Raw genomic sequence first — 15537 nt, 5'->3', positions numbered from 1 at the left:
GGTTCTATTGATTTTCTTGTTAAGTATTGTAGCTTGATGATCTGTATGGAGCTATGTTAGAATTCAGAAAAAAAAAATGGTGTATTGTAATATTGAAATGAAGGGGGAAGTTCTCACCACTATGAGGAAAGTTCACATGTCTATCAGCAGATGAAAAGTAATGTAGGCTGTGCATGGAGCTTACAGTACAATTAAATGCTAAAGCATCTGAATTAAGAAGAATCTGAAGTAATAACGATCCACATTTCTGCACACTAAGATCTCTCACTGACATTTCCTGTGCTTTATGAATATGTATAGACAATTTCTCATATCCCACAAACAATAAGACATATGCCAATAATACATGTGGTAATTTTCTGCAATATTTCTGGGCTACAGTACAGACCTGGCTAAAAGCAGTTGCTACTCATTAATAATGTATTACCAAGCTGCTCATATTCTGACAAGAGTTTCTGTTCTGCTGAAATCATCTTCTCCCTTTGGATGTGCCATTAAACCAGTCTCCTTCTGTCTACTCTGAACAACGCTCTCAATTCAGAGAAGTCCCAGTGCTGTTTGTGAAAATGAAATTGATTTCACAGACAAGGCTGATACACCTTACTAGCAAAGCTAGTTCTGAAAAACATGACGTTCTCTGCAGTAAAATTAAGGCTACCAATGCCTTATATGTGTTTATACATTTATATATATTTCCTGTTGCATCAGCATCTTATGATATTGTCTGTAAACAGTTTTTAATATTGTACAGCATTAATCAATGATGGAAACTATTTTCACTCAACTGTTGATGCTTTTTCTTAACTTAGTGCCTGCGGTTAGGATAGCATGAGTAAATGAAGTGCTACAGGGAATGTTCTAAGAGCTGTGCATCTCCTTTTGCTATGGGAGAATAAAACTGAATTTAAACTTATTAGGTAATTAATTTGGATGATACTTTGTGGCTTAGCTGAAGACAGAGCATTTACTTTCTTTATGCCAACTGAAACTCTATTCAGAATCTTTAATAAGTGATGGTGGCACCTCAGACTTACCGTAATTGATGGTCCAGCAAAAACCAGACTAAGCAACATCAAAAAGGGAACTGCTTCTTGTGTAGGTTCAATATATGGCATACTCAGACTCTTGTCATAGCAATTAAATCCAGAGTGAACTGGCTTGAAGACATCAGTAAGTTCAAGAAAATACAGGCTAACAACAGAAGATGCCAATATTGGCAACTAGAAAAGAAGAAAATAAAAAATTATGGAAATAGAATAGCATTATTTTTGCAGAGACAACATTATTGGTAAATTGCTGTAGTTTGCTATTTACATCCTACCATTCCTTGCTATATCTGTTTTACCTTCTGTAAATAATAAATTCTCTAGAGATGTGATACTGTTCAGTTGATATCAAGTAACTCTGTTGTCTACCAAGCTATTTAAATTCATCCATCCATTCATCCACAAATCATTAATGGTCAGACTTTTAATTTAATCTTGTTTTTAAATGTAAGTACAACAGCACAGTCTCCCAGTGAGGTGTCAGCTTTCTGCTGGTCATCCTCACCCTTCTTTGTACTTTACTTGCCATCTATACAGCAGTTTTTATACTCAAACCTATTTTTATTAAGATTCAAAGTAACGTTTAAAGAAAAATACATGATAATGAAGTGTTCTGCCTTGGCACTTTCATTTTGTAATTCTATCAAAAAGCATTTACTTTTCACAAGATTCGGTCTGTGTAGATTATGATGCCTGTTTTCACACTTCTTTTATCCACTAGATAATAGTGAGTTTAACTTTCACAGTTACCTATGGTAATTCATTATGAGTGAAGTTAGCTTTCCTGAGATAAATGTACCCCAGCTTACCCACATCTCCTGAATACACAAATGCAACTATTAATTCTTACAAGAGAAGCAATAGCAAAAAGACATTTTGAAGCTGTTGGGTGATAAGTGAGTGGATAGGGCAGCCCCAAGGATGGCCGGTGGGAAGGGTGACTAGCAGTATGTGAGAGTTCTCTGCATCCTATTAGTGAATGCATAATAAATGATCGGATTTTTTTTGTTTGTTTGTTTATTATTTCCCAGAGTTCTCATTCAACAAGGCAACACTGCAACAACTACCTGAGCCTCCACTGCAATGCGGTGACTCCATTGTGTCTCTGCAATAACTAAGGTACCTATTGGTAATGTTAACTGTCTATTTGCTTCCTTTCCTCTTTTATTTTTATTTTTAGATGGCTATCACATTAACTTTTCCTCATTGTTAACTGATGCTGAAAAGAAAAACAACTTGAAACCAATGAATAGATTTGCTAAGACAGAATAATAAGAAGCAGACAATGCCATATCATACCTCTTGAGAGAAAAAAAATACTTCTCTTTTACATCAAGCACCTCACATTGTAAGGACTATGAACTCTTCTGACATCATGTCAGGCACTATGAAACTATATTACCATTGCAGTCTTCAGTGTTTACAAACAGTTGCCATTAATTGCTTGATTACAATTGGTATCATTTATCCCATTCTATAATAAAATAAAATTAAGTGGTAAAACTGGATAAATATGTGTACTGGAAAAATAATGAATAAAAACTTAAAAAACTTAAAGAAAACCCTAAACTGTATACGGCAGAGGGGCAATGATTTTTTGCATTAATTAGTTTTTTTAGGGCTTTTAAACCTCGTGTTTTCTAAATGTAGAATTTTTTGTACATAAAATGTGATTTTGTTTGACTAGGGAAGAGGGAAACTTGCTAAATTTCCCCGAAACACACTTTTTAGTACACCTTAGAATCTGAACTAAGTCTACTGAAGGTGGAAAACAGAATTTTTCCTGCCATGTTATCTTTGTTCAAGTTGATTCCATAGTAATCTTACCTAGGTAGAGAAGCTGTGATTGTGTGAAAAGGGAATGTTTATTGGCACCCTAAATGAAGCTAAGTGCTATGAACACTAGAAAAATAAGACTAAGCATCTAATAAGTTTACTCTGATTTATGTATATATAGGTATACTTAAGAGCTGGTTTTGTTGATCCTTATATGGTCCCTTTGAACTTGAGGTACATTCTGACTCTATGATATGTGCCCTGAAATACTGTATTAAATATGTATATATATATATAATGTGTAACATGCAATAAATATACAAAACACTTAACATGTTGAAAAATATACATAATGTGGATACATGTCATATATGACAGGACTTATATGATATTAACTTCAGTTATGTTTGAATAATTATGTAAAACATAACTAAATTGAGTCCTGCTTCCTACTTGTTACAGGAAGATATCTAATTTTTAGCTGTATGAATAATTCCATTATACTTCTCACTTCCTGCTGGATGTAGTCCCATTGACTGTACAGCAGACCTGCCTGATTAGTTACCGTGACTCTTTCTAGTCACTATACAAATGTGCAGAGATAAAAGAGGACTTTGCTAAAGTCTTTGTGCTTCACAATTTTTGTTTTGTTTTGTTTTGTGGAACTGTTTGTGATAAAGTGACTCTTGTACAGAGGGATACTTCCCTGGTGTGTGTGGAACTTGTGCAGTCTCTCCCATTCTTCCTTGCACACCAAGACTGCACAGCATTTGAATTAATTGAATACAACAATTTCAGTTCTGCACAGCATTTAACTGCTAAGGTATTTGCAGTGTCTTTTATTATTAACTGTTTGAAAGTCATACCTAAATGACTTGGCCAGAGTCAGGGTCCCATTGAGCTAAATGGACAAGATGGAGAAAAAAGGTCCAGTACTCTCCTGGTATCTTTTCATCTAGTCTTCCCAAAAGGTTTATTTCCTATGGTAGAAACTCAGGGCAGGAAGACTCACAGAACACCTTGCACTCAGAGTTTCATCTTCAGGGTGTAATTTTCCTTTATTCTAACATCAAGAAAAGGAAAGCCTCTCCTGAACAACAGGACCCTAACTTACCCATAAATCTATCTCTGCCCTTGTTATGGTAGCATTAGCTGTAATCATATTGTCAATTACAGAAATTAAGGAATCGTGAAAATGCATTTCACTGTCTCACAGCTCCACTACAGGACTCCTATATTATTTCTGACTGTAATTAACCACTCTGCTAAAAGCAAAGGAATAATTCTAAAGGACTGTGAATCCCTAACATAACTGCTTACAGTACTAATGAATAGGTTTATAGTCAATTTGCTATATATAGCATGTCAAATCCCACAGGAAATTTTTCTTCCTATCTTCTTTAAAATATTAATATAAAATTCATTTTTAAAAAAGGCCAGAGAAATATGAACATTTCTAAAACCCACAAAACAGTATAAGTGGCTATTTAATGTATGAATATTTATGGACTGTTATCCTTAAGGCAGCAATAGTTCCATAATTATAGACTTCAGCTCCCAACACCTTGAAAATGTCAAATATAATTAAGATGTTATAATGTGTATTGTTTTAATTACAAAATGGAACAGGAATTTTCCTATTCCTAAGTAGAAAAATAAACTCCCCGTATATATACTCCTACTTTCTTGATTGGCTAATGGAGTAAGATCCTTGTTTAGCTTGTAAATGTATAAATATGCCTGTAAATGTGGAGTTTGACCCAAGTGACCAAATTTCCTTCAGCATGTGAGGGAGTCAGGACTGTAATCAGTATAGTAACCAGCATTGCTGCTGAAAATAGTTTGATCTGGAGGTTTTTGGTTGTATTTTCTTATTTTAAGTAGTATTTTTCCTTTTCATCTTATAACTTTTTAATAGTTAAGAGGCATTATTAAGCCATAGCACTTTATGATTAATACTAATGCATTCCAAAGACATTGCTAGATGCAGTATGGTGTTGATCTTTACTCTAGGATGCACTTGGGTTTGTTTTTATGTTTGCATATGCTCTTTCACACCTGTCTCTTTCTCTTCTTGATCTGTATGTTCATATTACACCCCAAATGTTTACACAGTTTACATTGTTCTTGCTCTTTGTTACTGTTAAATCAGTTTTAACAGATTCCACTTCTTTATCTGACCACTAGTGAAGTTCTTTGCAGCCTTCGAAATACCCAGTATCAACTTATTCCCCATGACCTTATCTTACATCTGTACTTCTATATGTTGTACTCTGTAATGCAGCAGTAAGAAGCTGGTATAATAGCAGACATCTTGCAAATGAGGCAGTGAAAGGACAAGCCTTAGAGGATCCTCTTCTTGGAGTGAATCATAGAATGGTCTGGGATGAAAAAGGACCATAATGATCATCTAGTTTCAACCCCCCTTCCATGAGCAGGGTTACCAACCACCAGATTAGGCTGCCCAGAGCCACATCCAGCCTGGCCTTGTATGCATCCATGGATGGGGCATCAGTCTCTGAATAGCATGAGGTTGTCCTTTGGGCAGCTCAGCATCTAGGACATTCAGTTTTGCCTCTGACTGTCAAACAGACACAGTCTTATTCTGAGGGAAGCACTGAAGTGCTTGCTGTGGAGTTAAACATGGGATCTTTAACTTCACTATTCCATAAAGTCTCTACAGAGCTCTACATTTCTAATTGAAGGAGATTTCTAATCCTCCCCTTGGAGAATTCCCGAATGATCAAATGATCATTTTTAATCAAATAAAATGATCACTGTAATCAGGTTCTCTCTGCAAGGGTCATAGGCAAGTCAGTGGGAATTAGGTATTGATAGTATCCTAAATAACACCAATGAAACAGACAGGCTCAAACAAAAAAAGGCACAAATAAGTATTACCCTCTACTCCCATCCCCATTTCTTATCTACACTGAAGGAATGTGCAATTGGATACATATATAATTTAAATCTCTATGAAAATCAGTAGATTCTACAAATTTCATTTCCCTAAAACTGCATGCTAGTAGTTACACATCTAATTTTAACATTTGCTAGCACGTAGCTAAGCAAAAAGTCCGTATGTATCTTCAAGAGAATGTCTTCAAATCCATGGGCTTTGTTGACAGTGAAAGCAAGGAGAGTGTAAACACACTCAGATGGCTAAATGTGCTCTCTGGGATGCAGCTTTGTGACCTTTCTTGCTTTGCTAAAATGCATTACAGGTGTTATCTCTTTCCATGAACATCCAGATCCTGTCTTATTAGACTGTGTTGGTGGCTACCAGCAGACACTTTGAATATAAGTTACAAACATGATTAGCATGGTCTACATTTCAGTCAAGCAAAATGGGGAAAAATGAGATGCCTCTTGTGTAATATTGGGTCAATACTGATGTTTCTGTGTAGTGTGATAACCAGAATGACTTAAGTGATTTTCCGTGAGACAGGATGCAAGTACAGAGGCTGTGGAATTTGTTTTACCTGACTGTATATGACAGGCAGAAGAGCAGCAGGATCTGTGGAACAGAGCCAAAGCTAGCCAGAAGTGGGATAAAGACAGTATGGCTATCCCACATGTCAGAATGTGTTAAGGGGTACTTGGTTGGATAATTGGATATATTTGGAAGTAACCTAGACTCAGGTGGCCAATGAATTCTTCCATCCTTAGGTTGTTCTGCAACTCTTTCATAACAGGCAAAGAATTCCTGAATATCTCAGTGGCCTTTTGGTCTCTTGTTTTCTGGTAATCAGGAAATCTATTTAAGAAAACAAGTAAACACACAGGGGATTGCCGCAGAGAGATAACTAATGAATGCCAAAAGTTTCTCCTCATTAAATCAGCAGCAAAGAATGATGGTCTATTTAATAGCTGTGTTGTGTTTTCACTGCAAGGCTGTGGAATTGTGGGAGATTCTATTAAAAAGTATTATAAATGTCAGTCCTCATGACGAGGACTTCATAGTCTAAATGACAAGGCACAGTAGATGGATGAGACAAAGAAGAGGGCTGTGGTGGGGTGGAGCAGACAAGGTATGTCTATTCTTAGCTAACTGCCAACAGTGATTGCAGCGTTCAACCTCTGTGGCTGTTGTCCTGTCATACTTTGCTGAGAACTTCGTGAGACAGAAGGACGGGTCTCTTTTGTCCTGACAGGAATGAATACTGAGGTCATGACTAAGATGTCTAAATGCCTTCCAGAAATATGACAAGCAGGAAAAATGGTATCAGGCCAAATGCTGCCATTTTCTTTTGCTTTTTAGAACCCAAGGGCTCTTTTGTAGGATCCTCACTGTGACTCCTGCTTAACTTCATCAATGCTCTACCTTTGCCTTTAGTCAGACTTCTTTCTGTGCTGAGCTGGGATTAAGACCAAACACAAGCTTAACTGCATTACAAACTGGGATGCATGAGGTCTTCTTAGAGATGGTATAGAGCACAGGATGCGTGGATGTGTGTAGAGCAGGGAACCTGTTTAACTTAAAAGTCAGGTTTGTAGATTTTTTTTTCTATGTTCTAAAATAATTCTTATATACTCATGTTTGCAATATTAGACATTCAAGCTTTTCAGAAGCTTCAAATTTCCATGTGTATAAAGTTTGGTTGGTTGTTTTTTTTTGTTTTTTTTTTTTTTTGGTTGTTTTTTTTTTTTTTTTGCTTTTGTTTTGTTGTTTTTGTTGTTGATGTTTTTTTGCTTTCCTGTCTAAACTCCACTCTCTGCTGTTGTAGCTCATTTTGAATGCAGACTTCATCTAGTCCAAAGCTGTAAGGAACTGCCTTTTCTCTAAAGGATTTTTACCTAGCCATTGTCTATGTTTTGTGAAAACTAATTGCAGAGACATTATGTGGTCTTTCTTCTCCCAGATTAACTCTATTGGATTTAATTTTGACTCACAGTTTAGAATCCCAGGTGCCATTGAAATCTATTATCATTACCATTTTGGAAAATTAAATTATGCCTATTTCCATCATTGATTTTAGTGCTTAATTGAATTGTTCTGTGACTACCAGAGTGTAGCTTTAGAAATACGGCAGATAGCCTTGTGTAGCTCTGAAAATCTCTTCATCTTTTGCCTAATGTTGATGGAAAACCTCTTGGCATAGCACAAGACCAAAAATAAAGCTGATATGTAAGTGAAAAAGTGAAAAAATGGCCATCCCCCCCCCCCCCCCCCCCCCCCCCCGTAAACTTAAAAGTCCTACTGATACATAGTAATTCTTAAAAGGCTTATTTCTCAATCAGAAATATTTTTTAAAACATTTCAGCTTAAGTTTATGAACTTAAATGTGAAACAGGCTGTTAGACAGAAATTTTGCATCACATAAGAACTGTGAATGTGCTCCTCAACATTGTGAGTTCAGAAATAGTTGATGATTCATTACGTTACTTATGAGTATTGCTAATTATGATTATTGAATAGTTACAATCAATGGGTAACCACGGAGAGATTTAAGATACTACACACAATTTTGATTTTGAGACTTCTTTGATAGTGGCTACTATAGAGTTACAGTAAAAACAAGAACAGCAACATTTCTGAAAAGGTGGCTTTTTTCAGGTTGAAATGTTACTGAGTTTCAGCTAGAAGTTCGCTCAAAAAAGGAAAAAGATCTAGCAGTTAAAGCTGCCAGTCCCTGCATAAGGTTACAATTTATTCTACTCTCCAAAATACACTGTTTCATAAATACACAGCTCATCCAGAAAGTAATGCTGCCTGTTTATTTCTACACCAATAGACACAAAGAGCACAGTAACACTATTTGACAGAGTAAATTCTCAGCTACAAAAGACTATTTTTAAATGTAATCATCACCATTAGTTGTGCATTTTCACTGGTGGTGAACAAGAATCACTCATAAAAATCTGCACCAGCAGAGGTGACCCTCTGTTTCACAGCAGCTATGATGGCATCGTTGCTAGGAAAATGTCGCCCACAAAGTCCTTCTTTCAGTGGCCCAAACAGAAGCAAGTCAAAAGGCACCAGATCCTGACTATATGGTGGGTGTGATAGCACAGTCCAGCCAAGACTAGCAATGTGCTCTGTGGTCTTGAAACTGGTATGAGTTCTGGTGTTCTTGTATTGCAAGACAAGGGTTGTTGTCTTCTCTGGCCTTCTCAAGAAGTTCAAGTCTTCTGCTTAGTCAGCATTCTGATATAGCAGTCAGAGTTGATGGTTTATTTGGGTTCCAGGAAATCAATCTAGAAGGATCACCACTTTCCTATCCCAAAAGACTGCGATCATCATCTTATCCACTGAAGGCTGTATCCTGAACTTTTATGAGAAATTTGCATGTTGCTACTCCATGGACTGTTGTTTTGACTCAGTCTCGTAGTGGTCACACAGCTGCCCCTCTACTGCCATCTGCCGCATAACAATAACATGTGAGGGAATACTGGCAGAAAGGTTCAGCGTCTGCTGCCATACCACAGCCATCTGCCTTTGACATTGTGGGAAATCATAAAATAGGAGGCGTTACTATCAGTGCAGCTCTCATAGAAGAATAATTAAATCAATAAAATCTGTGGGTGTTGACCTTTCTCCCATGCTCTTTGGCAACTTCATTTTTAGTTTTGGCTGCAGATTTTTAACAATTATAGAAGGAAATCACAGAAAGTAGCATAAATATTTCAATTTCTGGAAGATGTAATTCTTTGGAAAATAAATCTCCTTTGACTTCTAACATACTAAGTCCTTTCACTACTGTGTGTTAGATCAGGAGGATGATGAAGGGCTGAAAAGAGAACAAGCTTATCTGTTTCCATAAATGACTTAAACTCTATATTGGTAAATAGCCAAACATAGAGGGAGATCCAACATGTGGCATTATTTTTCTTGTTTCTCATGACAATATTAGCACAGTCATGGTCCCTCCCTTTATGCCACCCTTTTCTGCTCATCTGCTAAAAGCATAGTAGTATGCAAGGTGAACAGCTCTTCTGTGGATGAAGAAGTGATAGGGAGGATATAACATTGGCAGTTTAGTCAGTGAATGTCAGTTGCTCTGAGTAGCAGCCTCTTAAAGTCTCAGACTGGCCTTTAGTATTTTGGGGATGCAGTGTTATATGCAATTCTAATGTCTATCCTGTATGATTCAGGCACATCACAAGGTCAGTTCAGTGAGCAGGCTCTTAAATGTATTTCTACTCTTCCTCATCCCCTTGCACATTATTTACGCTTCTGATAGAAAAAGCATATATATGTAAAGCATTTTGCTACTTCCACAGTATGGGGATAATTTCATTTTCTACAGTTTGTGTGTGTGTTTTTTCTTTCTCAAAGTCTAATTGAAACATAGCAGAAAACCTGCTTAAATAGAAATGGTCCTCCAAGAAACAGCAGTATAATTTAACTCTCGCACTGGATACAAACGTTTTGTTCTTAGGGAGGAAGGTTTAGTCCTGGAGCTCATTCTTACTAAACACTTATTCTAATCACTGCACTTCCTCTAATTTTGTATCTCATATAGTCATACCTGTACACAACTTTGAAGTGAAAAAATGCATAATTTAAATGTGATGGGTCATGCATAGCTGAAAAGCTACATAAAACCCTCCAGATGTGACTGAGAGGTGGCATAGAGCTACCTAATGATGTGTACAAACATCTGACATTTCAAACCTAGCTCTGCCAGTATATATTAGAAGCAAAAGAAAAGGAAGTGGATATTCCCTGTGTGTATTTATTTGGATGGAGGCTGATGACCTATGTTTTGCAGGCTGGATTCCTATGGTCATAACAGAGACTTGTGCTTTCTGCTCGTACCACTGTTAGGAAAACTCCTTCTCCTCTGGGGACCAAGAAAACCTAAGTGATCACTCAGGACACTGTGTCCTCTAGCATTCCCACTTGTGGGGCACACAATAATGCACTAGTGCCACTGAAGTTAAAGGCAAAATTCGTAGTGACTTAAGGCGTATAAGCCAGGATTTTTTGAAGCAAGAAGGCACAGATGAAGAGTCTTTCTGTTTCACCAAGAATATGTATCTTCTGCCTCTAAATTATGGCTACTGTCTCAGTAATAGAAACTACATAACCTTGGAAATTTTCCAAATTTCTATTAAAATGGGAGATATTTATATTTAATTAAGAAATAAACAGGATGGCTGGGAAAGTGTTGGGAGTCCGCATCCCTGGAAGTATTCAAGAGAAGTGTAAACACAGCATGAAGGGATCTGGTTTGGTGATGGGACTTGGTAGGTTCAGGTTGGTGGTTGAATTTGATGACCTTGAAGGTCTTCTATAATGTAGGTGATTCTATGATTTTTTTGTTCTACTAGTGGATATACTTATGATATACTCCTAATATGCTGAAAAGAAGCAATTTTGAAAGGTGAAACTTCTTACAGGAAATGCTGATTTTCAATATCTCCCATACGTGTGTAGACTTTTTAACACATCCAACTAAACCAGAGGGACTTTGAATTTTCATTGCAAGCTTTGACTCTCCAGCTATACAAACAAAGCTCAGACAACCCATAGAGTCTAGAGAACCCTAAAATGTTACAACCATAATTAGGAATAAAACAGGCCAGGCTGCCTGGCAGTGCTCATTACCACATGCCTCAGGTAATTGAGATGTACAAGGCAATCTAAAACTATTCAGCTCTCGAGATCAGAGGTACTGCTAAGCAGAAATCTTACCAGCGCTTTCAAATGCCTCTGAAGGATTATCATGGTACAGCAGGGTCAATTTGTGAGTTTTTATTTTATGAATTGTGAAATTGAAAATGTGTTATGATTTATTTTATAATGCTCGTTTGTTTGCCTCTGATTATTTTGTTTTTGGAAGATGATTCATCCAAATTTTTTTTGAAACACCATCTCTTCCTTTCACATTTTTATTTTCCTTTCATTTATACATCTTCTGAAGCTCGATCTCTTTTGCATTTCTGTGTAAATGAGCAACAGCTCCAGTGATAACGTTGATCTTAAAAAGGGCATTTTGGCTTTATGTTATAAATTTACTGTGTTAAATCCGCTAGTTTGATATTCTTAAAGTAGATCAAAATGCAACTTGGGCCCACAATAATTATTTTAAGGCTAACCGTCAATTGGACATTTTTTCCAGTTGTGAAAGTTGCTGCCATTGAACACTTTCATTTATGGAAATTAGTCTCGTACATGATGTATCCATAAGGATCATAAGAGCAGGAACACCTCTGTGTCAGAGCTGTATTTGCTGCTATTTCTGCAAACCCATCTGAAGTAGAAAATCTGTCTTGTACCTGTTCTTTACTCTCTCATCCCTGAAATACATCAGTTAATTGAGGGTTATTTCTCCTCTTTAATTGTATACTATCTTTGGAATTTTCATTTCCTCCTTGTCCCAACATAATTATTTCCCACCTTTTGTCTAGTGTTTGAGAGAAAAATATTATGTATTTTAGAAATACATCATACCTTATTTTCTTAGCAAGTTATTTTTTTCTTTAGTGTAGATTTTCTAGGTCCTGATGCTATATGGGAGGCAGAATATTGTTGTTTTTTTTTTGTTTGTTTGTTTGAAGGTGCAAACTTATTTTTCTGTTCTTATTCACTGCAATTTGGATTGGAGAGGGACTTACTAAAATGAATGGAACAGACAAAATGGAAGTGATTGGGTGGCAGAGGGGGGGTAAAAATGAAAGAATTGATAGCATTTAGAGGAATGACCTAAAAATCTCATTTCTCATCATCATTTCCACTCCCATTCATAATATTAAAAGCTTTAAAATTGAGAAAGCATTAATCAGATTGGGTTTTATTTTTATTTAGTTGGCCTTTGTTGGATCATAGTAGAGACTAACCTCTTGCTTACAAAGGAGATCTATATTACATAGCAATACCAGTCAGATCCCTCTGTCCATTACATTCAGGAATCTCTAATGCCAGTGAAATTATATTTGATTTAATCCCTTTATACAAGGTATAACTCAGTCTTTGGTTCTCCTTGAGCCAGTTACAGCAGAGGAATGCAAGCCATCCTTCCCATTTTCTAATGCTGCTGATGTGCTGGCATCTGCCTATGCTGCAAAGCCCCAGGAAGGCATTGCCATCGGTCTGTTCAGAATTAGTGTGAATGTGGGTAAATGTAGGGTAGGTGTACAGAAGAAATTCAAACTGTTTAAATACCATCTGAATTGCTGTCACTCCTTCACTCAAATGATTTGTGTACTCACCTAAAATGTGGGAAATTGATTCAAATCCTCCTGCTGTGCAACAGGAGAGGAACGATAGCTTGTATTTTCCTAATTGATGGATAGGCTTTGGTGGATGGCAGTTTTTTTCCCTCTTAATTGTTGCACTTATTTGTATTGAATATCTAAGTGTTAATTGTCTCATGAGGGGGCATAAGTCTGCAGTTTAGCAGTTAGAACTCACTTCTCAGGGACAAGGGCTCATACAGATTCTAGGCTCTGTTCCTGTGAAGGAATCACATAGAAGTCCCAGCAGTTCATTAGTAGTCCAGTCTTAATTGTGAACTCTGACTCCCTCTCAGAGCTGCTGGGCACCGAAGAGCCTCTGCAGTGCTGCTCACCCTCCCCTTTTGACTGTAGGTGACCTGTTGAAGATCTTCAGTACATATCAGAGTGGAGAACTCACCTGCTACTTGTGGGAACAGTACAAAGAGCTCAGTCTAATTTCTGTACCACTTGCAGGATCATTTGCATTATTCCTTGCGAAAGCTACAGGGAGCTTCTAGGGGAACTGCAAGTATGGCATTAGTATTATAAAAGGAACTCTCATGAGCGGCAGCCACACGTTTTGTGCCACTGCTCTGTAACTCATCCCATCTTGCTGTAGGCCAAAGCGCAGCCCACCAAACTGTGTGGTTCTGTTGTGCCTTCCAGAATCTCTGCATTGTGCCTACACTGTATCACAGTTATTCCCAAAATGAGGTCTAGTAAATTCTCATCCTTCATTCCCCAAGCAACAAGGATGGCACAGAGTTAGGATGCTCCTGACTTTTTAGAAACTTTTCCAATTTTCAGTTCTCCCTCCTATAAGAAGCTAATGTAAGTTGTATGACACAGCAAACTCCTTCCATCAAAGAATATTTCTTGAGCAGGCCTAGTACAGTGATAGGATGTGCATGATGCTTCTATTTGAGGAGCCTGTGCAAAGCTTTCCAGTGCGTGCTGCTTACTTTAGGTTAGCTCCTGGTCATATCCGGGTGCTCATGGAGGGAAGGGCTTAGAAATGCCTGTGCTATCTGGAACTCCTTCTGGTATTTATCTTTTCTACCTTCCAGAGAACCTCCAATTACCTTAAAGTAATCGTTTCTCTATATTTCCTCTTTAAAAATAATATATATTTTATTGTATTTAGATTTCATACATTAAGTACTATGTACGTGCTTATATCTTTATTTAAACTGCCAGTTATAATTAATTCTTACACAATATTTTGCCATTAAATTCTTCACCATCTTGCCCTGAGATGTTACACGATGCCTCTCCATGCCTGTCGCCTTCCTCTGAATGAGGTCATCTGAAACACTGTGCTCGATCCATAAACCATCTTTTCCTCCTAAACTAAGCCCATGATCTTCTAGCAGCACCTACATGGCTGTACCTCCCCAGGCAGCGTAATGCCTGCAAGCAACGCACAGAGCTGAGAGTGCCTCTGCAACTGCACCTGCTACCAGCTGAGCAGCCATAGCAGGCTTTGCTCTTTAAGATGTGCACAGAACCTCATTCCATTCCAGCACATGCATTTTTAGCTCTGTTAGAGACAGCACATAATCCAGGTGTCGACAGAAAGACACCACCGATCATCATTTTAAGAACATTTCTATTTTCCTGAGCATTCCTTTCTGAATGTGTTTTTTATTCTGCCAAAGAAAACACAAGCGGCGTTTGCCTGGAAGCTCTTTTCGAAACATGTCTTCCTCTCGAGAGGTCCCTGGGTACACGGCACCATTTTCTTAAGCAGCCTTTTCGCGTCTGAGCAACTCTGAGAAATAATTCCCTCTAAAAAACGCCAGCTCTTCGCGGTGGGCTTCGCCGCTGACTGCGGGAAAGGCAAAGCGCGGCGTGAGGATGCCACAACCCGCGTTGCGGGGGCAGCGCTGAGCCACGCTGCCCGGCGGAGCGCCCCGTGGCACCCTCTCCCCGCCGCCAGCCCCGCACCCGATGCCATCCCCGCGCGGAGCCGCGACAGGTCCCCCAGGCGCCTGGCGGCCGCTCACCTCCACGAAGTAGAAGCAGGGCAGGAGGGTGACGCTGTCCTTGGTCACTTTGCCCTTCGGCCGCTCCTTGGCGGACATGCTGGCGGGCGCTGCGGGCGGCCCCGCGGCAGCGCTCCCCGGCCGCTGGCAGCCGCCCGCCGCGGTCTCCTCCGCCCGCCGCCGCCAGCGCGTCCCCGCGCCGGGCTGACGTCAGGAGCGGCGGGGGCCCGGTCTCTTAACTGCTTCGCTGCGGGGTCCGCGGGATGCCGCGAGGGAGGGGAAGCCCCCCCTAGGGCCAGGGGAGCTCTGGCTGCAGCCGTCGGGACAGCGGCAGATGGGCGGTGCGGGACTGAGACACCTGTGAGGGATCCCGGCGGGCGTGGGGGTGCACGGGGCTGATCCAGGATGAAACTGGAGCTTCAGTCTTTGGGAAACCTTCCCCTGAAACAGCAGTGGGATGGCCCTGGGAACAGCGTTCCTACACGGCCGATGTTCTCCTGCGGATGCTCTCTGCGAGAGCTCATCTCACTGATGACATCTCCTGTGCCAGCCAGGGGACGTGGGGA

The 15537-nt window shown here is 39.1% G+C and overlaps 1 protein-coding gene across 1 annotated transcript in view; it reads right to left on the bottom strand.

Annotated features, from left to right (window-relative positions):
* Window positions 1-15164, bottom strand: part of PLPPR4 (phospholipid phosphatase related 4) — a 30415-nt gene extending 15251 nt beyond the window's left edge. Inside the window, exons 1-2 of the mRNA XM_072343826.1 lie at window positions 14993-15164; window positions 1035-1220 (exon numbers count right to left, since the gene is read on the bottom strand). Coding sequence (XP_072199927.1) covers window positions 1035-1220; window positions 14993-15070 — 264 coding nt within the window. The 5' untranslated portion in view covers window positions 15071-15164. The remainder of the gene's footprint in view (window positions 1-1034; window positions 1221-14992) is intronic.
* Window positions 15165-15537: the final 373 nt, after the last annotated feature.

Source organism: Excalfactoria chinensis, chromosome 8, assembly GCF_039878825.1.
Source record: "Excalfactoria chinensis isolate bCotChi1 chromosome 8, bCotChi1.hap2, whole genome shotgun sequence".
In the NCBI taxonomy this organism is placed as follows: domain Eukaryota; kingdom Metazoa; phylum Chordata; class Aves; order Galliformes; family Phasianidae; genus Excalfactoria; species Excalfactoria chinensis.
The sequence above is the reverse complement of the archived record's forward strand: the minus strand, read 5'-3'. Positions and strand labels throughout refer to the sequence as shown.